Source organism: Athalia rosae, chromosome 1 (genome assembly GCF_917208135.1).
Source record: "Athalia rosae chromosome 1, iyAthRosa1.1, whole genome shotgun sequence".
NCBI lineage: Eukaryota > Metazoa > Arthropoda > Insecta > Hymenoptera > Athaliidae > Athalia > Athalia rosae.
The window spans coordinates 29,676,949-29,702,914 of NC_064026.1; the positions used below are offsets into that span (position 1 = coordinate 29,676,949).

The 25,966-nt window shown below is 39.5% G+C and overlaps 4 protein-coding genes across 8 annotated transcripts; 2 read left to right on the forward strand and 2 right to left on the reverse strand.

Annotated features, from left to right (window-relative positions):
- Positions 1 to 145: 145 nt before the first annotated feature.
- On the forward strand, positions 146 to 3,899 carry LOC105683722 (transport and Golgi organization protein 6 homolog). The gene is made up of 8 exons (XM_012396509.3): positions 146 to 376; positions 473 to 590; positions 708 to 936; positions 1,013 to 1,546; positions 1,635 to 2,867; positions 2,954 to 3,158; positions 3,250 to 3,401; positions 3,484 to 3,899. The coding sequence occupies exons 1-8, from the start codon at positions 328 to 330 to the stop codon at positions 3,781 to 3,783; spliced, it is 2,820 nt and encodes a 939-aa protein (XP_012251932.2). The 5' UTR covers positions 146 to 327; the 3' UTR covers positions 3,784 to 3,899.
- LOC105683724 (rab3 GTPase-activating protein catalytic subunit) lies at positions 3,868 to 24,777 on the reverse strand. Of its 4 annotated transcripts, none has more exons than XM_048650338.1 (14): positions 24,397 to 24,777; positions 23,998 to 24,283; positions 23,773 to 23,909; positions 23,474 to 23,687; positions 23,138 to 23,343; positions 22,935 to 23,044; positions 22,651 to 22,865; positions 6,067 to 6,124; positions 5,892 to 5,979; positions 5,473 to 5,795; positions 5,237 to 5,336; positions 4,725 to 5,044; positions 4,434 to 4,637; positions 3,868 to 4,354 (listed from the first exon to the last, which is right to left on the reverse strand). In XM_048650338.1, exons 1-14 carry the CDS (start codon positions 24,590 to 24,592, stop codon positions 4,124 to 4,126), a joined length of 2,688 nt encoding a protein of 895 aa, XP_048506295.1. In that variant the 5' UTR covers positions 24,593 to 24,777; the 3' UTR covers positions 3,868 to 4,123. The 4 variants fall into 4 exon arrangements, with proteins under 4 accessions (XP_048506295.1, XP_012251934.2, XP_048506287.1 ...); XM_012396511.3 differs by having other exon boundaries at positions 23,114 to 23,343; XM_048650330.1 differs by having other exon boundaries at positions 4,794 to 5,044; positions 22,935 to 23,343.
- LOC105683725 (leucine-rich repeat and fibronectin type III domain-containing protein 1-like protein) lies at positions 7,699 to 22,045 on the forward strand. The gene is made up of 7 exons (XM_012396513.3): positions 7,699 to 8,741; positions 18,710 to 19,587; positions 19,695 to 20,007; positions 20,119 to 20,702; positions 20,775 to 21,207; positions 21,286 to 21,465; positions 21,545 to 22,045. Exons 1-7 carry the CDS (start codon positions 8,738 to 8,740, stop codon positions 21,829 to 21,831), a joined length of 2,679 nt encoding a protein of 892 aa, XP_012251936.2. The 5' UTR covers positions 7,699 to 8,737; the 3' UTR covers positions 21,832 to 22,045.
- On the reverse strand, positions 24,397 to 25,958 carry LOC105683729 (succinate dehydrogenase assembly factor 3, mitochondrial). Of its 2 annotated transcripts, XR_007277085.1 has the most exons (3): positions 25,612 to 25,958; positions 25,197 to 25,505; positions 24,397 to 24,519 (listed from the first exon to the last, which is right to left on the reverse strand). XR_007277085.1 is itself a non-coding variant. In XM_020851082.2 (2 exons), the coding sequence occupies exons 1-2, from the start codon at positions 25,786 to 25,788 to the stop codon at positions 25,320 to 25,322; spliced, it is 363 nt and encodes a 120-aa protein (XP_020706741.1). In that variant the 5' UTR covers positions 25,789 to 25,958; the 3' UTR covers positions 24,912 to 25,319. The 2 variants fall into 2 exon arrangements, 1 of the variants encoding a protein (XP_020706741.1); XM_020851082.2 differs by lacking the exon at positions 24,397 to 24,519 and having other exon boundaries at positions 24,912 to 25,505.
- Between the last annotated feature and the right edge of the window lie 8 nt (positions 25,959 to 25,966).

Below are 25,966 nucleotides of genomic sequence, written 5' to 3' on the forward strand. Positions count from 1 at the left end.
AACGGATATCCGGTGTTTCCACTTGTACGGTACCAAGTGTCTTCTGTTTTCTTCTTGCTTTCTGCGAAATTACTAAACTTTCATCAACACCATAAGTTGGTCACTCCGATCACTGCGAACTAAAGAATAAAAGTGAGGATAAAGTAGGAATTGTACAATATTATCAACGGACGTTTCTGGTTAGGTTCGAAGGACTTTACTCATCGTAGGGGGAATCTGTGGGCGTGTGTTGTGACGACGAATCAATATTGTTATTCATTTAAATCATGGATTCAAATTATATGAACAATTATTTTATGTAGTGTTTGTTGCGAGCTCATTATTAAAATGGATTATCACCATAGTCTTTTGCGGTTAACGTCAACTGAAGACCTTGGTAAGTATAATGAAAAGCAAATATCGTTCAACGAATTTTGAGTAACCTGTGAATGTCACTAACCTGACTGACAAATGTTTGAACGACTTTTTGTAGAAAACGCCGAAGACTTCAATGATATGCTGGTTCAAATTGTGGAAAATGTCCATCAAATTCTACCAGAAAACGTCATTGATGAAATTCAAAAGACTTTTGGAAGGAACAACAATCCGAGGTTCGTCCATTGGTCGTAATACCTTGTAACTTTATCTGAAAAAATTCAATTGATTCAGTCTCTCTAGCAGCCCATTGCTTGATTTATTACACATATTTTTTTATTATTCAATAATAGGGAAGCGTACTTGAAGACACTATTGTATTGTCTCAATGGTGTTCGAAAGTCCATACCACTCGATAGCAACACCTTCCTGGGAGTCAACCAATTTCGTTCCGTGAAAATTAGTATCGAAATTGTAATATCAATGATGATACCTTGCCTCCTGCCAGGGGTTGGAATTGGCATACAACATTTATGCCCTCGAGCAGCTAAATTACCTGTCGAAGATCTCACAGATCTAGAGGTATTTAAAGTTTATCTACGACTTTCTGATATTGAATTGCAAGTGAGTTAGTACACTTTTCATAATTAATTTTTAGAAATATGACCGTTTATCTGCAACAGTACAAACGATTGCTGATTGTTTTGATGAGACAACAATGCGTCCAGCAGTTTTACTGCAACTTGGGCCATTGCTTGCAGCTTTTTTACAATTATCATTTGCACCTCTGATGAAGCCTTGTACCGAGAACAAACAATTCTCAGATAACGCTTCTGCGTCAGTGAAATTTAGTATGTCGGTAGATCTGTATAATAAGTTAAAAGAAGAGCAGGCACAGTTCAAAGCAAGGCTTACATCAATGATTGATAAAGCACCGCAATCGATTGTTATTCGAGAATTAATGATAATTCTTGGAGTTCAAGGTGCTCCAAAGTGGCTACAAAGAGAAACCAGGAGACTCCTGGTCAACAGGATTATGAAACCAAAGGGTATCGCATCTCTAGTACTATCCATATGTGATAATGGTATAGATTTAGGTGCTCATTGGTCAAAATTAGATATTATTGCAAAATTAATCGCTGCTCCGCAAAGCCCCCAACCAGAGATTTATTACGAATCCATATGCTCTCAGGTTAGTATCAATCAAGTCCCAAGTTCGAAAATACTTTTTCTTTCCCCTTTTTTCCCCAAAATGGTCATATACTTATACTTACTTTCAGCTACTCGATCTTCTGGATTCTAAAGCGAGAGATTCATTGATAGTAACCAACTGGTGCATCAACGCACTCTATGAGAAAAACACAACTATTTTCATTGAGAAAATTCTTAATCCTATCTTGGGACCATTATTAATTAAAACCGAAGAATCTAAGCCAGTTACAATACTGAAAACTGAGATCGAAGTCACAAAGTGTATCGAGAATCTATCGAAATGTTTTATCACCACTGGAGCTAAATTCAAATGTTTACCAATTAAACTACTTTCTATTGCCGCGTTTCCCCTTTTCCAATTATACAACAAAGCATATCGCACGGCTTATTTGCATAGAAATACAATTCGGCAGTTGCTGCTTTTACTTTTGAACGAAGAATCGATGCAGGAGAATTTGTTCCTACAGTTTCTAGATCCAGAAAACCGTTACACAAAACACCATTTCGGTGATCGATTGACTTTCCAATTTGGCTCCACTGGAGAATTTGAAATATCAAGTGAGCCTGAAAGCCTTAGTTGCGAAGAACTTGGAGACTGCCTATTGAATTTAGTACAATCTGATCCAGCACTGTCTTACAAGTTGTTTTGTTATTTATTGAAATCTCTATCACGTCACGACAAAGAATCTGTTGATGAAAAATCAAACGAGGTGCTGACGGGCAATGACAGAGATCTCCAAGAAATGCGTGACATAGAAATCAAGTTGGTACGAACGAAGCTTCTATCAATTCTTGCCGAAACATCTGCTATTCAAGAGGCACATATCAATAAGCCAGAACAAATTGTATCGTTCATAAAATCGTTGATCAAAGAAAACTCTCAAATCGATAAAGTGAACGGAAATGACAGCGGTACAGAATTTAACATAATGTACATTAGTTTGATGTTGGTAAAAGTTATACTCACGAGCAAACCAAAGTCAGCGATAGATTGGAAGCTGTTTAACGAGTTGATGGTATCCCTGAATGAAATGGAATGCAATGACTCGCAATTAGAACTCTCGTCACTGTCCAAGGAGGTTGTAACTATCATAAAAACACAAGGTGCCTCTGCTCGACCACGTTACCAAGATCTCTCACTAAGGAATCAGGAGGCTACTGAATTCGATAAGGCGTTACGGGATCTTGCTGATCCACTGCTACCAGTTCGTGCCCATGGCTTAATGTCGCTCACAAAGTTAATCGAACGCTCAGATCCTGATACTGTAGCCAAGAAGGATGTAATCTTGTGTCTTTTTCAAGTGAGTTGAACAAATTATGGTAAAATTAGCCATTGTAACATTTTCACCTATGCAACATAATTTTTCAAAATGAATATATATTTTAGGAAAACCTCAAGCATGAAGATTCATTCATATACTTAAGCGCTATCAACGGAATCTCTACTCTAGCTACATCCTACCCCAAGACGGTTATTGAGTTACTCGTGCATGAATTCATCAATGTAACGTCTAACAGCAAAGATAGCAGCTTGTCACCTGATACTCGAGCTAAGATTGGAGAGGTTTTAGTCAGAGTGACTAGATCCCTTGGTACCTAAACCGATTCTCTTGGCGATGCAATAACTAGATTGACTTTATTACTATTTCGCTAAAATAATGTTGATGATTTTTGCGATTCCAGGTGATCTCACACCAGCTTATAAAAACATATTAATAAATGGATTTCTCTGTGGTACCAGAGATGTCGATCCTTTGGTGCGAGCTTCTAGTCTATCTTGTCTTGGAGAGCTTTGTAAAGTCCTGGGTTACCGTTTGGGAAATATAATAACAGAGGTGGGTATTCTATAACCAGCCGACTGACTGAATGTCAGAGTTCCACTATCTCTAATTTTTAATAATGCTTCTCCTTTTCAAGGTGATTCTATGCATCGGAAGTATAATCAAGACAGATAAAATTCCAGAATGTCGTAGAGCAGCTGTTTTAGTGGCAACTCTAATGCTTCAAGGATTAGGAAAAGCCGCTCTAGCCAGTCTAGGAAGCGAGTTACTTCCTCTCTATCGAGCTCTATTGAGTCTACGAAAAAATGATGATGACCAAGTATTGCGCCTCCACGCTCAGCTCGCCATTGACGAACTAGATGATATCGTACGTGACTTTCTTATTTCAAAGCCAAGACTCGAAAACAGTATATTCATGTTAAAACCAACGGTGTGAATTTCAATTCATTCTCACATGCATTTGATAAAAAAAAAAACAAATGTACAGTAGACTATGTGTAAATTCAACATTGATAAGTGATTTTTGAATAATAAATTTTTATAATTAACAAATTTCGTCTTGAAAGACTAAAAACAGGGTTTGATTGGTCGAATGAGCGGAATATAGTTTACAAAGCTTTCTATAAGATTTCATTATTTCGGGATTATTTTTATATCTGTTACGAAGTGGATTGAATCCTATGCTGATTAAACACAAAAATTACGTCGCAATGTTTGCCATGACCAGCTTTGGCACCATCGATTATCCAGGACATTATCCGATTAGTCTAGTTATTCTACAGAAATATCGTGTCTTCTGAGAACAATCCGGCCAGTCTAAAGTGGTCCCTTTTCAGCGACGCGTACAAGCGCTGCGGATGGGGTGTTGACGTCGGCGATGGTCGAGGAGCGATTGCTCGTAGTATAAATTCTTTACAAGATGGTGTCGGAAATTTTCCTACTCCCAAATCTTTAGGTGTGTCGATTGGGTCAGGATTGCTATTGACGGAGGTCATCATATGCGCCGCCTGCGGCACAAAAATTAGCTGAGAAAAAGTCCGGCAAGGAGCTAAAAGCGGATACCACAACGCGTATACTGTAGTTTACCTTTTGAGCCTCGTAGAACATGGATGTGATTCGGGATCCTACGTATCCCCGAGGCCCATCTGGAACGGACACTTCTTTACCGCGCATTAATTGTATCAAGAATGCCGTGAACTCTTTTGAATGATGCTGACCACCCAGCTTATGCTGCAACGAATTAGCCTGCGCTACTAAGGCTTCGATACCTTCTATGTCACTTGCGATTTCCTGAAAGAAATAGGTACAAATTTTTACAAATTTACGGCTATATTAATTTAAAGGTATCCTGAGACCGATGAAAAAGCATTGACGAACCTCGTATGATTTCAACTTTTGATGAATCGGTTTAGTAACGTATTGTAATTTGCCTAAAATACTCTGTACCACGTCTGAAAGATTTGGTAACGCTTCCTGTTTCTGGGAGTTAAGAGTGCTGAGACCCGCATGTATCAAGACTGGAAGAAGCAGTTGGGCGATCTGTCCGAGACGTTGCGACGTCATGTAATGCATTGCCTTTTCCGCCTCTCGAGTATCGTCAAACAAACGTTTTTGACGATGCGCGGGTACCGGTTGCGCTGAGGCCCATGCATTTGACCAAGGGTTGTTGGGAATCATCATTCGAGGCGATAGGTGGCCTTAAAAAATTTCAGGTTTTTCATTTCGTTGTTGAATCGCTTCAATGAAATGGAAGTCAGACGAAAGATGAATACAAGTTTCACTCAATCTCGGTGGAAGTGAAAACGAGTAAGATCAGACGGAAATTCTGACTTCCGAGAAAGATTTTGCGTCAGTGAGTAGGACGTTAAAATTCAGATTCCAGAAAATACCGTTTATTTGTCCCCATTCGTCAAGGCCTTCTTCTTCAATCCAATCTCTCGGGGAATACCATCTTATGAAATCTTCTAGCACAGCACCAGGATTAGCTGCCTTGAATTACGCGAACACAATTATTTAGAATAAATAATCAATCGAGTCAAGCTTGAGAAGAGGGACGTCTGTTTACAAAAAGCAATGAGCGTTGAATACCCTCTCAAAAATATATCGACGAACGATGAGCCATTACCTTGAAAGATTCCATGTCGGAGAGAAGCGAAGCGCTCATCATTCTTGCTCTCATTTCCGATGCATGTTCATCCGTTCCAAGCTGCATCATGACCTCGGCATCCTCTTCTAATTGATCTTCAGTTTTTGGGACAGGATCCTGTGTTATGGGAAGGTACAAGGATGCACCGGTTTTGATCAGTTTCAAAGAGGGGTGTTTCGCCAGACGGCCGGTTGGCTTATTCCACAAAGAGTGTTTCACTTTTCGCTGTGCCTTTGCTACAGATTCGTCGTCGTTATCCGATCCTGTGTCGTTTGTGCATTCGAAAAATTCATCCTCTGACTCTGAAATTGAAAAAAAAACAAAACTAGATCCGTATATGCCAGGGTGCTCTGTCTGACTCTTCACGAATATAATCAGCAATATCGATGAAGTAATACCAGAATCGGGATCGTCGATATCCATGCTCTGTGGTTTGTAAATAGATTCTTCGTTGACCTTTTTTCGTTCGATGCAACAGTTCAGCATCTGCAATGATTCGAACGAGCTGTAATGGCATAAAATTTGAAAGGGGTCTAATTTTCTGCTGCCTAAAATTACGAAATATCTCACTACCTGAAGTTTTTGATGCAACAAGCAAGTCCGCACGCAGTCCGGGAAGCCCGAACCGATGCTGAAAAATAAAAAATTACGTACATTAAACGAGAAGACCAGTAAGATGAGATGTAAATGAGTCTCGATAAACAAACTCTCAACGAAAGTTGCTCAATTCTCTGCTCAGCGGATCGAAATAAATAGGAAAACATAAGAAAGAAAGAAAGAATTAGTCGCCTACCAGCGGAGAACGCAGATTCTTATCGAAATTGCACAACGTTCGAATTTCGACCCAGCTGATTCTCGTTACAACAGAAAACGAGTCAGTTAGAGATTTAACGTGGGGCTAACTTTTGGAATACATCGGAGTCATCGAAATTCATCCCGTTCCATGATTGACCTCATCAGATTTCAAGGTCTTTGGCTGAATTTCAAACAAGGAACGTCACCGCTATGGTTCGACTCGTGAGTTGAATTTTGAAAATACAAGCCATGAGGAGATTGTATCTGAAGATTCAGAATCTATTGGACAAGGTGTCCAACCCACAAACCGACGTTAATTCTACGCCTCGCGATTCGGAATAGCCAGGGAAAAAAAAATTAGCATTCCGGATGGCGATTATGTCAGAATTAACATCTGGACACATTTTCGGACAGTTATCTTCTCCATCCGGTTTTGTGAATGATTCTCAGAAATCAAGGATACAGCCTAATCGAATAGCCCAACGAAATTAGCAATTATACTAAAAAATTTTGAATTTCTACGCCTCGCACTTACTCGCAGAAACTATAACTGAATCGAGATCCATATGTATCAACGTCTATGCCTAAATTTCAAATAAATACTTTGCCCAAAAGTGAAAGCTATGGGACGAGCTATAGGAGAATATTTCAAGTCGATTATGCAGCAAAAAAGGAGTAGAAAAAAACACTATGCGATAATCACGTGAATTGCTTCTCTCGGATATTTTATCATTTTGTACAGAATGCTACCTACAGACAAGTTCGACTGGTTATATCGAAATTCAGACGATGTTGATGCGATAGCATCATTTTTAGTCTGGATGATTATATTAATTTTCAACGATCTGGACTGGAATTCTCTTTCGGTTGAGGTCAATTAACTAACAAGATTCATCACTAGCAAAAATGAGCACGTCGAAATTCCTCGACCATTCAAAAGTAATTCTTAAGACTCACTTTTCAAAGAAATATTTCGTTTCTTTTTTGAATCATCCAAAACTTTCTGGAGTATTACGAGCCTCAATTTTGTCAGTACATTTTATTTTTTTGTTTTACATTCGCCAAACTTTGAAGAATCTGAAAACTGCATATCAAACGAATCTCAGATTTGAGATAACGACGAACGATATGATTGAAAAAAATTGTACAAAAAAAAAAAAAAAAAATCAAATTTCGCGATATAATTTCAGCGATTGTTTGAGAACTTTCATAAAAACAAGCTGGTCATAATGATCGCGAATTCCATGATTCATCGATGTTGAATTCAACAATTTTAGTCATGTAGAATGTAGACGCCGCCTGAGCTCGCAGTTTTAGCATGATAAAACGTCGTTGTCTTCTGCTCCTAGAGAATCAACAGGTGGGCGATGACCCCGTAGGATTGGCCGTAGCCGGAGGCTGGATAATCAGCTCTTCTCCTCTCTGTTTCTCTGGGCATCCGTTCGGTCCGGCTCTGCAGGAAGGTGAGTAAAGACTGCGAGTTCTTAACCAGCCTTCGCCTTTACCTGGAGGAGCAACATCGGCAAGATCAACAGCGCCTAGTATTTGCCCTACCGCGAGTTTTCTCGGTTTATCCCGCTCCTCCTGATTTCGTTCAAAGAGAGTATACATATAGAATCCTATACCCGGAGACCACTACTCTCTGAGCAGGTTTCTTGCAGTCGTGCGTCGAACGTAAAACTTAAACGACGGTATGTCGAGGTTGCTGCAGCCAAGACCGTCGACGCGAACAAAGTAACGGTATAAACGTGATCGGTCACCCTATCACGTCGTGTAATCGCTATTTTTTTATTAATCGATATCAAATAGTCGTAATAATAATACCGATAATAAGACAACAAAATTAAAACAAATGTCTCATAAAACGTCATTTTTTACGTTCGAAACAATTCTTGATACTCCTTCAACAGGTAGTACGGCACATACGTCTAGAATAGCTACGTACCTGTGGGCAAGAAACCGAAAATAAAACGGATGTGAGACGCTGGCAGGATATTTAAAAAAAAAAAAAAAAAAAATGGATGTACGCACCTGCGGTTGTTTCTTATAAATTTTTCATCGAAACGCAGAATAAACCAACGAATGAATGGATAAATTAATCAATGATAATTCAATTTTATACATGTGAAACTTATCGAAAAAGAGAAAAAAAATTATATATGCGTGCGTTACACAGTGCAGCAGGTTTTGAAGAAAAAATTTCTCACGCAAGTTGATGTTCTGATTTCGATTTTGTAACTTTTTTTTTTTTTTTTTTTAATCCAATTAAAATTTTGTGCAACGATTCAACGCACTAGATACGCGGTATACGACCGCTAACATACAATAGATATATTGAACTGCTAAATTAAAATCGAAGACATAAAATAGCGAAGAGAAAAATGAAATTTGGAAGTTCGTGAAAATTTGGTGTATACCTACATCTGTACATACAAAAAACGTTTCTACAATGAGTAAGTATATGATCCAAGATGAATAAATTTTCAATAAATAACCGAATAATGAAAAAGATCGCCAGAGTGAAGTTCTTCTTCTTCTTTTTCTTTCTTTATATTATTCATAACGTTCATTCCATCGTTTCAAGTTACAGAACAGAAGCCCAGACATCATCGTTGCGATGTACCGTTAATGAATAAAGAAATACAATAAGGCGTACGGCGTGTCCTCTGCGCACGTGAGGCGCACGAAAATGAGGAGCCGATATTTATAAATGCAGCAGAAAACCTATAACGCGGTTAATGTTCCGTTGCGCGGGTGACACAATTTAACCCTTTAACTGCCATCCTAGCGAATTTCCTGTACGTTCGCTTTGTGTCACCGTCAGTAAAAGCGTAGATTCAATGTCAAAAGCGTAAGGACGATACGGCGGGCAGGCTATTTTACAGTTTCATCAATCTATGCTGAATTGAGTTATAAATGTCGGGATAGTCGGAAATTCAAACGTGACTTCCGGACCCCGAATATGAGATACCCGTGTAGTGTAAAAAAAAAAAGCCAAAACTCCGATAGGATGTGAAGGACCGTGGATCGAATCGGCATAGCCGCAAGATTATTCCTATGGGAGAATAATTCTATCCTGTATAGGTGCACTATATAATTGCGCTTTTTGCAAGAACGTACAGGTGTGTATGCGGTACGAGCTCGTAGGTGTATAACTTTCATTTTTCTGTACCTACGTGTCACGTACCCGCAGGAATATTATTCCATTTATTATTTTATATATTCTACATTATATCGCCCGCAGGAAGGAGGATGTAATAATTATAACAGAGTTACACGAACACTACGGGGCTCCATGGTGTATAGGCGAGGAAAAAAAGGAGAAATAAGATCCCACCTGCGAATCTATTATATACATAGGTATCCTATGTGGCGCGTTATGGTACAGCCTTTCGTTTTCTCGAAATTATCGCATACATCGTAATATATTAAATTACATGATTATGTATGCTTTTTAAACATTAGGTATACGAAAATTCATCATATCTCGGGCGTCCTATCCGGTCTGTTATAAACTGTTTTTTTTATTTTTGTCAATTTCTCACCGCGGCCCAGATGACGATACATTAGAAATTGTGCTATTCGCGTATTTCGAAGTACACAGGTATGCAGATAATTGAAAAGTACATTTGGCCATGCACGTGTATGCCTGATTGGAATTTAGAAAATTTGCCTCATGGCGGCCTGTTTTTCAATGATATTCCCCTGCAAATTTCACCTCTCCCAGTTCACCCTATTTCATTTCGCTTTGAAGAAAGAGATACGCGAATAGAAGAATAAAGCAAGTTTTCAAGTCATCGGCATTTTACAAATAAACCCAAAGGTATATAATTTTTTTGTTCAAGAATAAATTCCGTCTTCTCAGTTTTCCCGAGTTTATCATTTCGGTTGGTTAAATTTCAGCACCGTGCCGCTGCAAGATGGAAGTCAACGCGGTTTTACGATACACATTATCTATCGAAAGTTGACCCACGCGACGACGGTTTCGTGTTTATTATAAAATATGCGCAGTGCAGCCGGTTACAGGTTACAAATAACGTTACAGCTGACAATGGGTGCGAGGAGAGCGCGCATACGGCGAACAAACACCCATAGGATGCACGAACACCTGAAACACCGCGGTAGCAAAGGTGCGCCGAAACGAATATAAAAGAAATTCATATTTCTTCCTCATCAGTTTTGTTTTTTTCTTTCTTTCTTCGATGCATCATCCTGCCGCGTGATGGAACAATAACATTTTTATTAGGATACACTGCGGTTAAACGAACGCTGAATTATTCGATGATATACATGTATAAATTGAAACTGTAATTACATTATTTTATTCGAGCGCGAAAGAATTTTTCCTTTTTTTTACTCGCCTTCATATTTACAGGTATACTGTTATAATAAACCAGCGATAACGTTCTAAGCGTATACCTGCGGTACATAAATATATACATCACGCATCAATGACCGTAATTATATACTTGCAGGTACACGTAATTGTGTTCATAAAGTACATAACATGCATTGTACTGCATGTACATCATACACAAGGGGAAATTAGATCAACGATTAGAGCGGGCGAGGAGGGAAGATGAGTTTGAGGGTAAATTGAATAAGATTTTTATCGAGTGGCTTTGATTTTTTCATTACGTATAGAAAGACGCCCCTATCATCTGAAATTTTTTTCACCTACAGTCATCGGTAGGTATTTCTCTCTCCCTTTTTTTTTTTTACTCAAAAATTTTGATTCCCGAGTCATCGACTCCGACCGCGGGATCGGGTGCAGGGCGATCTGAATCTTGAGACATCGCATATTGAGGTAAATGAAGTTTTAGCGCGCAAACGGGGCCGCGCGCTTCTTCATTTCCGGAACAACTTCCTCGACTTACCCTACTTCCGGCGCGCGACTTTTGCCAGACGTAATTATACACGACATAGCGTAAGACCGATAAAGTCGTTCGTATACATAGGTATATATAATCATATTACATGCAAGCTGTTGCTCTCAGTCACCTTCTTCTTGTAAACTGATTCCGACGCAGTATAAGCTGCTGCAACTCCGGATTTCCGATCGATGGAAAAATGAATTTACGAAACGGATGAAACGAAAAATAGAATCGTCCACAACACGTGCGTGGTGTTGTCTTATTTTCGCCTGTTACGAAAACGGAACGGAACAGACGAGGAATAATGATTATAAATATAACGATAAATAGACGAGAAGAGAAGAATTAACGAGGAATAAAAATTCCGAACAAAAGAAGAAATTAAGCGCATGTACAATTTATAATTTATCTCGGGTGGTGTATATAACGGTGCGGTATATAAGCGAATCAATTATATACGAACAAATTCCCACCCTACTTGAGCCAGTTTCGTAACAGCTTTTACTATAACGAACTATGGGTCTGGCGCAAAATGTACTTTATAGCGAACTGTGAGACACTAGAATGCAACGTATACATATATGAGTTGGTCTACTGCTCCTGCGCTGCAGGTTCTTTTTTTTTTTTTTAATGCTTTTTCAGGTCCTCCGGCGATTATTTTGTAGCGTTCGCAACATCGCAGTTTCGTAAATATTCCTTATGAACACGACACCGCGTCGAACTTGCGAAACAATACAATATACGTAGACGTGTAAAGATATACAGGTGTAATTTGAAAAATTCAGAAATGCACGAATTATTATAATATACTCGTGCGAATCGTGTGTCTGCACACGATCATTTGTACGCGCAATCTCGTGTAGAATCGGAAATAACTCGGAAATTCATACAAGCTCGTGCGGTACCTAAATATGATTATACACCGCGCGCGGAGACTTCAATGCCCGCAAAAGAAAGAACGGTAGGTATCGAGTCTCTGTGCACGCGGCTCGATATCGATCACGGAGATTTCTTGAAATTCTCTCGAAATTGAAGTATGGAGAAATATGTATATTATATGCTACTTACAGATGTACTCCATATTTACCGCGACGACATGCGTATATATGTAGAGTAAAGTTTGTTTCTCGCCGCAGGTTGCGCAAAATGTTTTCTTACTATCGACGGAAGTCCGTAGCGTTTATAACAATTGTTCGTTTCCCATGTATATACGTAAACATATAGCTATGTATGTAATACACATCTATCAGGTTTTGAATTACATTGCAATCCAGGATTAGAAATATATATATATATATGACGACGAAAGGCAATTGCTTTTCCAAGGTTATAATCATATGGGGTCGATATTTTTCACGATTGAACAACGCGACGAATTCGAAAAACGATCTCTTCGATTATTCTCACGTCGCTGAAAAGAAATCGGCTTATTTTGAGTTATGATTATCGTTACACACATGGCCAATGGTTGCCCCGAATCTTCGATGACGTTTCATTAAACGAACGAGTTTTGGGGCTCCGGTTATATTTTCATCTGTTCTTTTTCTTTTCCTTTCTCACATATCTATAAACCCGTACAGGTTTTCGTATCCGGAACAGATATGAAAAAAAAGAACCGGCTATTTGAATGAGAATAAACGAGTAGCTGGTATATCGTGAGGAAATTTTTCTTGTTCTCGAAAAATTTTCAAAACCTGAACATCGCGAGCTGACCTTGTTTTTCTGAAATTCTTACGATTCCCGAAAATCCAAATACCACACACAACCAAATGAACGAACGTACACATGGAGGGAGAAGAAAAAATTCATTCGAGAATTTTCTATCTGTAAATATTACACAGTCCCCGTAATATGCTTATATCTGCATATATATTCGATTCTTATTTTAATTGAACGTCCCTTAATTTTTTCGACCTTGGCACGTGGGCCATAAAATTCCTCATGTTGAAATCAATTTTTTTCTCCATAGATCTAAACATTTATACACCCATGATATAATGTTCGAATAAATCTATCCGAATAGAAGAGCTTCGAAGTTTGATTCTACAACAAATTACGACTATATTTTTCATTTCTTTATCGCTTTGTACGCGATCGATCAACTCTGCTTTTAATTTTCATTCGTTCGTTAACGATTTTTTTCCCTTCTGCAGAAATTTAAAAAATGTAAAACCCTTGCGACGATATTTTTTCAGTGTATAAATAAGCAGGAACTTTCTAACGGCATAGGTATGCACGGATCGTTTGACAGTGATAATTATTGCGGCCACCATGGCAAGAAAATATGTCAGCCATTCGGAATAAACTCTATCTTCGTTACAATACACATCCAACAACCATAATAAATGAATATAGAAATACGCGTCATGCATACCTACCGGTGCACTGTAGTGCAGAGAGAAAGGAAAGCGAAAAGTGGGATCATAGATATAAACTAGGCGATACCGAACGATCGGGATTCAGGAAATTAAATCGAACGCTTTTAAGGATAAACGACACTTATTGCAACCGGTCGCCATGCGTCTAGATTCTCCGCCGCGTTTCTACGGATCTAATCGTAAAAGAAGAACTGGGGAGCGAAAATTATCGAAAAAAATATTTGCTGGGCAGCCGCATTTTCTATTTTTGATTTTTCAATTTATTCCTTTTCAAGAAAAATGACAAATCTAGCGCACATTGGTATACATATACATACACGCAATAAATCATCGCACGAACACAGCGAAGAGAAATATCATTTTTCAAACGAATAACGATTAGAATTTTTGGTCCTCCTATCAATCACTGCGATCGCGATCATTGATTATCGATCATCGATCACCGATAATTGACCAAGTGGTATAGAAAATGCTAATGTCGATTCGACGGTTAGAGAACACAAATATTCACTCGCATAGATCTAATCGAGAGATTTGAAGTATCCGAAAGAATTTTATGGATCACCGAACGAACGATTCAGCTTGTACGCGTAATATACGATCCCATTCCTTTCGGGACTCGGCTGCTGCAAACTTATGGTCGTAATCTTAATAACATGGAAATACATTTATTCAATAGGAGTGTAATAATCCTCATACTCGTGTACACAACGGCTGAGACAGAGAAAGAGATACAAAAAAAAGACAGAAAAAAAGAGTCAAAAGGGAACGAAAGTGAAAGGCTATAGCTGGAATTCCATTAGGCCCGCGGTTCCATACCCTGTGCACAGATGCGTCATATGTCATGTCATGATCTCCTCATAATGGTATATATGTATCTCGATAAATACTTATTATATGCCCATGTAATGTAATCATTCTTTTGCCTTTCTTCTTCTTCTTCTTTTTTTTTCTTCGTTTTTTCTTGTTAATATTCGAATTGCAATTTGCCATTTCGTTGATTGTCGTATTACCAAATAGAAATTCAGCGGATCATGCACACGCGGCGGGCGCGAAGGGGAGGAGATTACGAAATTTTCGAAATTTATTATTGGCGATATAAAATTTTATTCGTGTTAGGTAAAATTTATTACACTATTATAAAAAGTTAACGTACGTCCAGTCGAATCTCCGAATTCTATGTACCATGTAGGTGTGCTTGTATTCTAATTGCGGCGAGTAAAAAATCGAAAAAAATCTAACATCATTATTTATTCACGGATGAACGAATCCGTCCAAAGATTCTCAGATCGGTTGACCTGGTTCCGATGACAAGAATGAAAAGAAAGAAAAAAACTAGGTGTATCAATATTATTGTTATTTCATTTTATTTTTTTTTTCAAAGATCTAGATTCCCAGAAATTGAGAATCCTTTTTCCATTCCGTATTAAATTAGATTAACAAAATGACAAAATCGGACGATCGCGACTATCTATTATCTGCTACGGTTCCTCGAGAAAGAAAACTTAAAGTATACAGCCAAGAAGAAGAAAAGAAGAACACGGGGGGAAGGGGGTCGTATAATGGTCCATTATCGTCGCACAATTAGCTGCCGTAGTTGCAGTTAATTACTAAAAGCAAGTTGCGTGAATTTAAGGGTGATGCGATACAGGCACCTGCGTTAATGCCGCAGTAGTTCGCGTGCTCGTTACCGCCATTTGCTATTTTCCGGTTACCGGAACATATCGTCTACTAACCTGAACACCTAGGTAAAATTATTATTATGGCTTTTACATGCATGGAAAAAAAAAAAAGGAATTATTTTAGCGAGCAAAACCGTTCAGGCAAAAGCCTCGGTAGAAAAATGAGACGGCGTCGCCTACCGTCGTTGCACCGCAACAAGATTGGATTCGATGTAAAATAATAACGAAGCCGGCCGGCGATTATCAGGAGAAGATGAGGCCGCGGGGAAGTCGGAGCAGAACTAAATGAGAAGAAATACGCGTACAGAACCGATAACCCGAGTGCAGATCTGCACGGTGAATGAATCTGGCGTGTGCGTAACGCGATGCCTACTTTTGCCCCGGTTAACAAGTGTTCCGCGTCCTACTGCCTTCGAGGAGCGATGTAGCGAGCAAAAGAAAAATAATTAATTGCCTCTGGGGTACCGGTGGTTTGAGTACCCACAACCGTAAACTAGAACCACGTTTCACTAACTCCACATGTCCGTAATGTGTGGATAATAGGCTAAATCTTAATGGGTGAGGAGGATATACGTGAAAAAGAAAGAAGAAGAAAATTAAGAAAGGGTCATTAGACCCGTTGAAGAATTCATTGTACGATTTTTTACTGGTATTGCTCTTGAATTTTTTTCCACCGTGTCGTTCATGGGGACGCTTGACAGCTACTTTGAAAAATGTGAAAGGGAAATAAGAAGAATATTCAACCGAAGAACTACATCGTTCATTTTTCGTCGGATCACACGCCGGTTTTTATTGAACAGGCGATTGGGTAACGATGCAGAGGGGAAGGGCGGAGAGGATCGTTAATTATAAGAAACCGGAAGATTAGCTAATCAGATGATGATATTATTCGGAAATCATTCGGTTCGAAGCGGATGATAACGTGTTGTAAAAATATTATCGTTTCACGGTGAAGTATACCGTAATTTTATTTCTTTATACGCGATCGTAAGAGAATTTTTTTTCTATTCGACAGCTATTGCAAGCTCTGCTTTTTCGAACGTTTGATAATAAAAATGTTAATAGGAATTCTGATCATTACGTAATAAAGGAATATCGACGATGGTTAATTCAGTTCTTGCAAAACACACGATGATTATTACGAAGTTCAATTATGTAACTATGAAACTTTTATTTTGAACGTCGTCGGATCCAAAAAGAAGAAAAAGGAATACCGAAACCACTGATATCCACGCGTGATTCGCGAATATTTTTCGATCACATGTTGAACCAGATCAATTATTGGAGTGGGAGGATTTTTCTAGTTGATTTATTTCGAAAGACCTTGGACTTGCATTGAGAGTATTACATAATACATTCAAGAAAGCACAGAAGGAAGAAAGAGACGAAGAAAAAAATTGCGCTTCAAGTTCACCGCGAGAGACATTAAAGCGAAAGCGGAAAAGCAACAGGATCAGATCTATAGCAATCCGTCTAACAAAACGTAATGAAGAAACGAACTGCTTACACGGGGAGTAGTCTAGCCGTCTAAACTTTCATTTTGCAATAAGATGAATGTAAGCGAATATTATATACCTGTACTGAAACGAGTGAGAAATCAGTTGGGAATTTGACTCGTAGTTCCACACAATTGTCTGTACATGTATTTAAACGATAGTTACGTACACAAAGTACGTGTGACGTTTCGTTTCCGATCAGATGAAAACTGGAATATTGTATTTCATCTTGTAACCATTAGAAATTTCCTGAGGTCTACAAACTCCGTTTAACGAACCGCATAAACATGCAGAGAACAGGGTACGGGTTGTTCGTACACCCATATCGCTACGTAACATTAGCGTGCAACACTCGTGAGAATTTTGTTCCCCTCGTATCTATAACGAATCAGTCCGCCGATATCGAATCTTCAAAATTCAAGTCCTTCCGACCATTCGAGCTCAGACTTTTCGAGGCCGATTATATCTGGTATGGAACGTAATACGCCATTTCTCCATATACCTGCTGCTACGCGGGTATACGTGAAAAAGTTAGCTAGAAGACAGATGCACGTTTACCGTGCTGGGGCATTGACTCGTAACGGATCACACTTGCTTACGTCGAAGTATTCACGGTACGGGCCACGGGCGCGTTTACGAAGACTCTGGCCAAGGTAACGTCCGTGGCTGACGAGCAGCGGTGAGCAGCGGCACCGTAATAATTAAATACAATTTCCATTTACACATCGGAATACATACCTGGACGCGTGAGGATATAATCCTATGCGGATCGGTCGTACGAACTTATAATAATACAATGAGGAATAACCAACGGTGAATTTTCCTACGCTCGGTGTATACATGCATATATGCGTACGAGTTTGATCACATTTGTACGACACACACGACAGTGGAGATGAATCGAATGTTGGATATAAATGTAATGCAAACGTTTCTCCCATTGTTGCACCGAATAAGGATACGCTTGTAAGGATAGAAAGAAAGACAGAAGAAAAGCAAAAGATGAAAGACAATCGTAAGCTCAGGGGTATTTTGAACACGAACACCCGCTTGCGAGGCTGAATCGTAATTTCAAAAAAATCGGTAGAACGACGATGATAATTTCAAGGTATCAAAGTTGTTGATCCTCGATCGGTTAGCACCGTGTACTTCAGATTTCCGAATGCATAGCAAACAAATTCCGAAGAATTTATTCGACTTTGAAGCGATCTCCGATGCGGATTGAATTTAGAAAGTATTCCCTGAGGTATCAAATGAGTTGAAACGCTTTTAAAGATTTTCATTAATGATTTTCTTGAGAAAATTTCAAGAAATTTTATTCAACGGGACTCTTTACCAGAGCCATTACAACGCTACCACAGCAGTCGTCTATTGACCGAACTTATCGAAAAATCAATTGTTACAGTTATATTCTCAGACGTGAAAATATTCCGCAAACAGTGTTGAAAACTGGGGTCATAGTAGATCAACGAACCAACGGTTAACTCGATATAATTATTTCCTGGGTCGTTGGGATTTTAAAAACTCATACTCAAAACTGCCGGTTTCTATTATATCGCGGATCCGTGATAGATTCGCGTACGTGAGAGTAAACCTCGGTGAATCTATTTGAAGCAATAAATATCTAGACGGTTCTTACCGTCGAATAGCCTTTTTTTTCGTCGGATCAGAGTAGGCTTCTCGCGAGGCTCGCACAAGTTAATTAAATAGCGGTTTTTAATTACGTATGTATAACTTCCAGGCGTATGGTATGCAAAATTTGAAATGAACACCATCAGACAATGGGTATTCACGTTCTACGTGCGAGACTGGGTCATTTAGACGTTGAATTATTGGGTTGAAACTGAGCCGAAATTCAACAAATCTGCATAAAACGATGCTAATTCATACGCAATTGTTTCAGGCTTAGAAAATATGATACTCATTCGTAACGTGAGTTATGTACGATGATACCCAGTTTGTCGGTAACAGATGATTTCCTGTGTTTACAGATCGTCCGGTACTTGAACTTCTTCTGACGTTACTGGCAGGGACGTTTTGCCTGGTTGCAGCAACTTCTCCGTGTCCTTGGGAGGATAATGTCGCGGAACTTCAAGGCTCTTGCATATGCGACTATAATCTTGCGAAGGAGCTCTCTGTCCAGTGCGATGTCGTTGATTACGATAAGCTGGTTGGGTCACTGAGACTTCACGCTTCGAACATCGCCATAGACCTTTTGTACGTGAATGACAGTTCCATAGGAGTCCTTAAGGATGACGCCCTTTCATCGCTGACGATTCACAACATTCAACTTTCCGGCTGCCGCATCAAGGCCATCCAGCCTCACGCGTTCAGAGGCCTGGAGAAATCCCTGAAGAATTTGAACCTCCGTAACAACGAATTGACGGAAGTTCCCTCGCGGACGATAGAGAACTTTCAAAATTTGACAGTCCTCGATTTATCGATGAACAAAATAACGAGAGTAGCCGACGATGCCTTCGCTAAGCTCAGACTCATTACGCTGAAACTATCCGATAACGAAGTGACCATTTCCCCCGGTGCATTTCATGGACTGGATAAAACGCTGAAGAACTTGAATCTCAAGGGCACCAGGCAGAAGAAGGTACCAGAGGCTCTGAGGGGCCTGAAAACTCTTGCATTCCTCGATTTGTCTTACAACAGTTTACGAGAACTTCCCGGTTCAGCGGGAACCCAAGCTTTCGATGGACTCGACAGACTAACTGGATTGAACCTGGAGAGGAATTTCATCCAGAATATTGAAGCCGACGCTTTTTATGGCGTAAAAAATACTCTGAGCTCTCTTAGCCTGCTGAGCAATCTGATTCCAGACTTTCCTACCACAGCTATAAACAGTGTTCGCGATTTGAAGGTGAGTATTTCTGCTCAGTCCCTACAGTGGGTCCTGACAGTTGTTTGATTTTTCTAGCGAAAATGGATATTTAATCTACCTGCCAATAACGACACATTCCCTTCAAGGTATTGGACATTGGGTTTAATCTGATAACAGAATTGCCGACAAATGCATTCCAAGGAAATCCTTCGTTGACTCTGTTAGCGATCGACGGAAATCCATTGACAACTGTGCCTGAAGCGGCGTTGATACACCTCAACGGAACGTTACGAGGCCTGAGTTTTGGTGGGCCATTTTTGAATTGTGACTGTAAACTCAGATGGATCATCGACTGGATACGCAAGCAGGACCTTCAAGTAACCAGCCGTGAAAAACCACAATTTTGCGGTGGTCCACTGCAGTTACAGAATAGAACGTTCTACAGCATCAGACCAGAGGGTAAAATCACCATCGATTGTAAAATTGTTGACAAATCTATTTTCATTGGTGCATTTATGAGCGTTGACGCGAAATTTATCTTACTCTGACGATACGAATGAATAATTTCAGAAATGATCTGCCCTACTGGAGTTATCGCCGTTGGAACGGTGGAAAGTGTAGATACGAAGGACATTCTGGGTCCTGGGGAGGATATAGTAGAGTCGGTTTTGCCACCAACTCAATCAACGTCTACAACCACCACGCAGCGACCATCGACTTCACCGGTAATATCCAGCACAAGTCGTCCTGCTGGTAGTGTCGAGAGGGTGACGGAAGCACCGGTCGTTTCGACAAGTACATTGCGAACAACCGGTAGACCTGCCATGAGTAGAACGGGCAATGTTGTCATCACAAGAACTACGATATCACCTCTCAAGCATCACCAAGATCAGAGCAGTAGTTTGCAGCAGCATCAACCCAGGCCGCCGCTTGTACTAGGATCCCCACTTTACAAAGTAAAATCTGATAAAGAGATTATCGTTAAGGATGTCTTGAGACAAGACAACACGGTGATTATCTATTGGGACACGGAAGTTTCAAATATCCTCGGATTTCGAGTCATCTATCGCTTGTTTGGTGAGACAAGTTTCAAACAAGCACCACCACTGGAAGCAAGCGAACGTGAATTCAAGATAAAAAATGTCCCGTCACAGGTAGAATTTTTATAATTCTTCAATGAAAATTTCAAAAGAGTGTGACTTGCAACAACTGATATTGTGTTTCAGGAGTGCATGATCGTTTGCGTAGTTTCGTTAGAGGAAACAAACGTCAGCCCTTCGAATGTCCCGTACAATCAATGCAAGGAAGTTAGGACCGAAAATTCACCAACGTCGAACATGGACAAGATAACGATAGCAGCTAGTGCCGCAATATGCGCGACAATCGTTGTCGCGGTAATAATATTTGTGGTCGCAAACCGCAGAAGAGCCAGAAAGCTCCACACCCTACACAGCTTGGATCAAACAAAAATAGGGGGTCCGATCGCAGGCTTGCCAGTTAATTGCTGCTCAGGTATCGGGCCGACGCCAAGTCCAGGTGGGCCGTTGTCTTCACTAGCAACTTTAAGTGCGTTTAACAATCAAAAAGATTGGGATCAAGTTTCGGCTTACAGTACCAGGAGCATACCAAGGCCGAGGGTTTTTCCGATGGAGCGCCAGGGTGAATAATCCAGCATTGTAAAAATTTAATACGATCAAATCGATTTCGCACTTTTTATTCAAGCGCATTTATCGCCAGGTTCAATAAATCGAGCCGCATGTATCGACGACATGAGATCTCAAGCGTCGCATTTTGGGGGTGGAAAAGTTTCTACCCGTTCGATTGCCGATGGGCAATCGCAGCACAGCTTCTCAAACAACTCAACGAGATATTTCGGTCCGAACCCAGTGCAGTCTAATCTTGTCAGTTCACGCCCAGGTAAGTGGGTTTCATCGCTTCCACTCTGCTTAGAATTACAACGCTGTGATACATGATTTTTCATTTCTCTTTTCATCAGAATTGCGACAGTCACGTCAGTCTCTCGCAGCGGCATCGGACAGACTTTCGCGGGCGAGCTTCCCTGCGAGCCATGCCCATCAACCGCACACGTCGGCTAGAAGGCAACGCCCGAGATCTCGTAATCGCACTTTAGAACAACATCCACCTCGTCCCGGGAGTCGCTATAGTTTGGCAGACTCTACGCACACCCTTAACAACTACGAAGAAAATAACTGGACAGATCACGACATGGATATTTACATGGCTCGAAATCCAACGACAAGAGGTGGTCTCGTACCATTATGATCTGACATTCATCTCCATCATTCTGCTCAAGCACATTTAAAATCGTTTAGCATAAGTCAAGAATTAGCTAGCTGTTAATGTATTATACCCTATCGATTAATATAAGTATATGATAATGTTATAATTATTTTTATGAAAGTAGCGTTATTAAACTGGAAAAAAAAAACAACTTTACAATACGTTAATGACAGCAAATTAAAGTCATCAGACTTTACTGGAACGCAGTTAAATATTTCTCTATTACGGAGATGATAGCTCGCGTCATATGCAAGTGAAAATTATTCATAATTGGTCATGTTTTCACGTGCGAACAGTGAAATTTTGTCCCAGGCAAAAGATAATGAGGAATATGAGAATGCCTTATGACCTTTCTAGGCTTATTGAGCTGAGTCTACAATAGAACATAGGTACGCGTACGCGTTCCATTGTCAATGTTTCCGTTTTTCTTTTCAATGTCAATTATCCGATTTAAAAGTCTTACACGTGCAACTAATCGTAGGGTTCACGAAGATCTGCGTAGCTCTACATGACAATAGATTTTCACAACTATTAATCCAGCTACGATTGAATGAAAACTAGATCAAAAATCGCATCAAAACGAATGAACCAATGTCGTTGATTATCATCGCAAATGAATTGCATGAATTTGTCTCTAAATAAATACCCTTCTGGACGGGCAATAATAGGACTGATTTAGCAACGCAGTTCTATTAAAGGGAATGTAGAACGAGAATACGCTCCTTCCCAGCATACAAAAGTTGCACCACCGCTTTAGTAATTTAATGACACACGTTGATAAAAACAGAGCTTTCTACTCACCCAGGAATGAGTATATTTCTCTCCCAGCGAAATCTGATTTCTTGAATAAATTCGTGCCAGAGATGTGCCAAGGCTGGAGCTCCCCCGAGATTGTGTGCGCAATGCGCAGCGACTATCGCCAATCTCCATACCAGACTGTCTACTGCGACAGTTTTTACACCTTTCCACTGATCATCGTCTACGTTGTATCCATTTACATCGGTATAAGGAGCTCTCTGAGGACATAAAGCAAGACTTTAGAATATTGCAGAGACATTGCGGGATCATAACAAATTGATGCTTACTGGATCATCTTCGGCATCCGGGAACAAAAAATACAATATTGGTAGGAGTATATCTTCCGAGATTGGACCCTCCACGGGTTTGGACTTTTTAGGCGTCGCTTTACCGACAACTGTTGAAAGTGTAGGTACTCTAGATTCGGTTAATGCATTGAAAGCAGAGCTCAAATTTTGACCATCACCTTCAGCATAATTAGCAAAATCACCTAGTAGCTCGGACAACATCTTTTGGTTTGAACACAAATGTATAAAATCAATCAGGTATTCCCCAAGTAAGCACGCGGGCGATGGAATCATTTTTACTTGCACAGACCACTCTGGAGCTTGCTGCGGCTCTAAGTCCGTATAACTTTCACTGTCCACTACCACATTTTCTGGCATTTCCGGCCAAGTTGTAAAAAGATGGAGCTCGCTAAAATAGACATAAAAAATCATTCGCTTCTTATCGACCAGTTTATACTAAGTTAGAATAGGACGTAATATTCCGTAATTCTGATTGGTAGTTCATGACAATTGACTTGAATATGTCTTTACAGTCTCACCCTACTGGGTCAAATGAAGCACCAAACGGAAGTTTGCCGAGCTCGGCAACACCCAGGGTTTTCCCTTGCATGAAATCAAAATCTGGAGGATCTTGTGTCCACGTACTATTAGTCCAATCTTTTAGTAGGTATGAAAATCTGATGGCGACCAACGTAGGATCTAATCGGACGCCGCATCCCTCTGTAATTTTCTGTTTGAATAAAGTTAGCAGCCCTGTAAATAATTTTATGAATATCAATGAACAATCAAACATTTGAGGTGTTCGTGTGGATACTTGAATCACTCAAGGATTTCTAACCATTGAGGTATTTGCAATGAGGAGGCACTCTTCGTAGATGTACCATATCGAAATGACTGCAAACACCACGTCCTTCGCTGACACCCAAATAAAACGATTGCCATTGCTCATGAACTTGAACGAATATAGGAACTTCGCTGGAAAACAACATAAGTAAAACAACATTGTGTGATGGAAAATGGACTGCTGTTTGATGGATGACTGATTGTTGATAAATATACTAACCAGTTGGAATTGTTAGCTGCAATTGTGATGGAGCTCAGAAGAATCTTGATACGGGTTTCGTCAGTTATTGCCACCTGTTTGGTGGGAACCAATATTAAAAATTCCCTTATGCCGTAATAAGTAGCTAAATCTAGGTGGTCTCGATCGAGTCTAGCAAAATCATTAGATGAATCTAGAGCATCCTGAAGACATTGACTCCTACTCTCCTCAGATTCTTCTGTAACACTTTCGATTTCCTCCTCATTAACTACTTTGAGGTTGAAGTGTTTGAGCATAAACTCTACATCTGGAAAAATCATATTTTTTTTTAGAATAAATCCGAAATGGGACAGAAGAATTGGAATTCAATTTAGCAGAACAGCTAGATGATTTTTGGATCATGATGGGTTCATTACTCACCAGCGAATTGTAATTTCTCAGTTGATTCTTCCCATGGTAGGTTGACCAGATCCCCTTTTTTCAATGCAGGGAGAACTTTACTTCGAGGTAATTTCCATTCTCGAATTATCTCCTCAAGACGGGCTACAAATACTTCTAATTCAGAAGCTGTCGTAAAATCGTGGTGATAAGTGTCTTCAATTTCAATATTATTCATTTTATCTACACTTAGCAACCCTACATTTATCCATACGCGTGTTATATTCTATACTTTTAACTTTCTGATAGTGAATGTTCAACTTTTTCTAGTTTTCTGTTTCATTCGAATTCTTTGTCTCTTTTTAGAATCCAAAGCAACCGAGGGCCATGAAAATTGAAACGTCAAACTACTAGGTTATGGTTACTCGAGCTGCACTGTGAACCGTACGTACGTCTAGTGACATCGTGTCAGCTATGCGATAGGGCGCAAAATTTGAATCACACGAGTTCGTAGAAACAGATGGGAATAAGTTTTTGAGAAATCAAAAGCCTCGAGGTTCTCAAATGTAGGCAAATGAATGAATAATATTACATTTTATTATTAATAACAAGACTCGTTTCTACGTGCAACTTGTATTATATGGCACCTTTGATCAGATCAAAAGCAACAGCGGATCACTCAAACCATGACTTCCATTCATATAAGGCAAAATTCATTTGTACTAAAGATTAAGTACATTTATAAGCCAACGTTAACATTGACATTGATATCATTTCTCAAATAAAATAACTATTAACTAAAACTTATGCTAGATCAGAACAAAGAAATGATAAATTGCTACCTGCAAGTTTTTACTTGAGTTAAAAAAATCCTGAATTGTTGCAACTTCACAGAACTGAATCTTCATTTCTCAATTCCATGGTCTTTTGACTTTGATTGAAATATTCAAAGGAATACGTCCAACTTAGACTTTTTTGTTTGTATTCTTTTCATCATCTTTTCCAGTAGCTGCTACCATCAATTCATAGAGTTGGTGTATTTGCTCATCTCTTAGTTTCTCTAGCGCATCTTCATTTAAATCTACACCCAATTTTTTGGCTTGCTGCGGTCCTCGCAATCCTAACTGCTCAGCTAGTTTTGTTGCATAGTCCTGAAAACCATACTGCTCATGAAATTACAGACAGCAAAGATTGAAAAATATATAAGATATATATAGACTTCTTCCAAAATAGATTCTACTGTATAGCAATACTTACAGCCCATTCAGTCATGAAAACTTGAGCTTCGGCAGGATTGCAGTTCTTGTGTCTCCTGAATTCATCCCGTACATAATTATTACCTAGTGATTGAATTTCCAAAGGTAAGCCCCGGTGCAGTTTGAGAATGGTTTTGTAGAGGAACTTAACTCGTTGTACTTGTGAGGTTAAATTCATTTTTCTAATTCATCAGTTTTTTCATCACGTGTCAAATTGGTCAGGATTGTTGATCGATTTGAAGGGCTAGGCCGTCGTTTTCCCACATCTTTTCACTATCAGAGTCTGTTCATTGCTCCAGTTTATATAATTATCAAGTAATTATCGATAATCACAGAACAATTCACTTGCGAGCAAT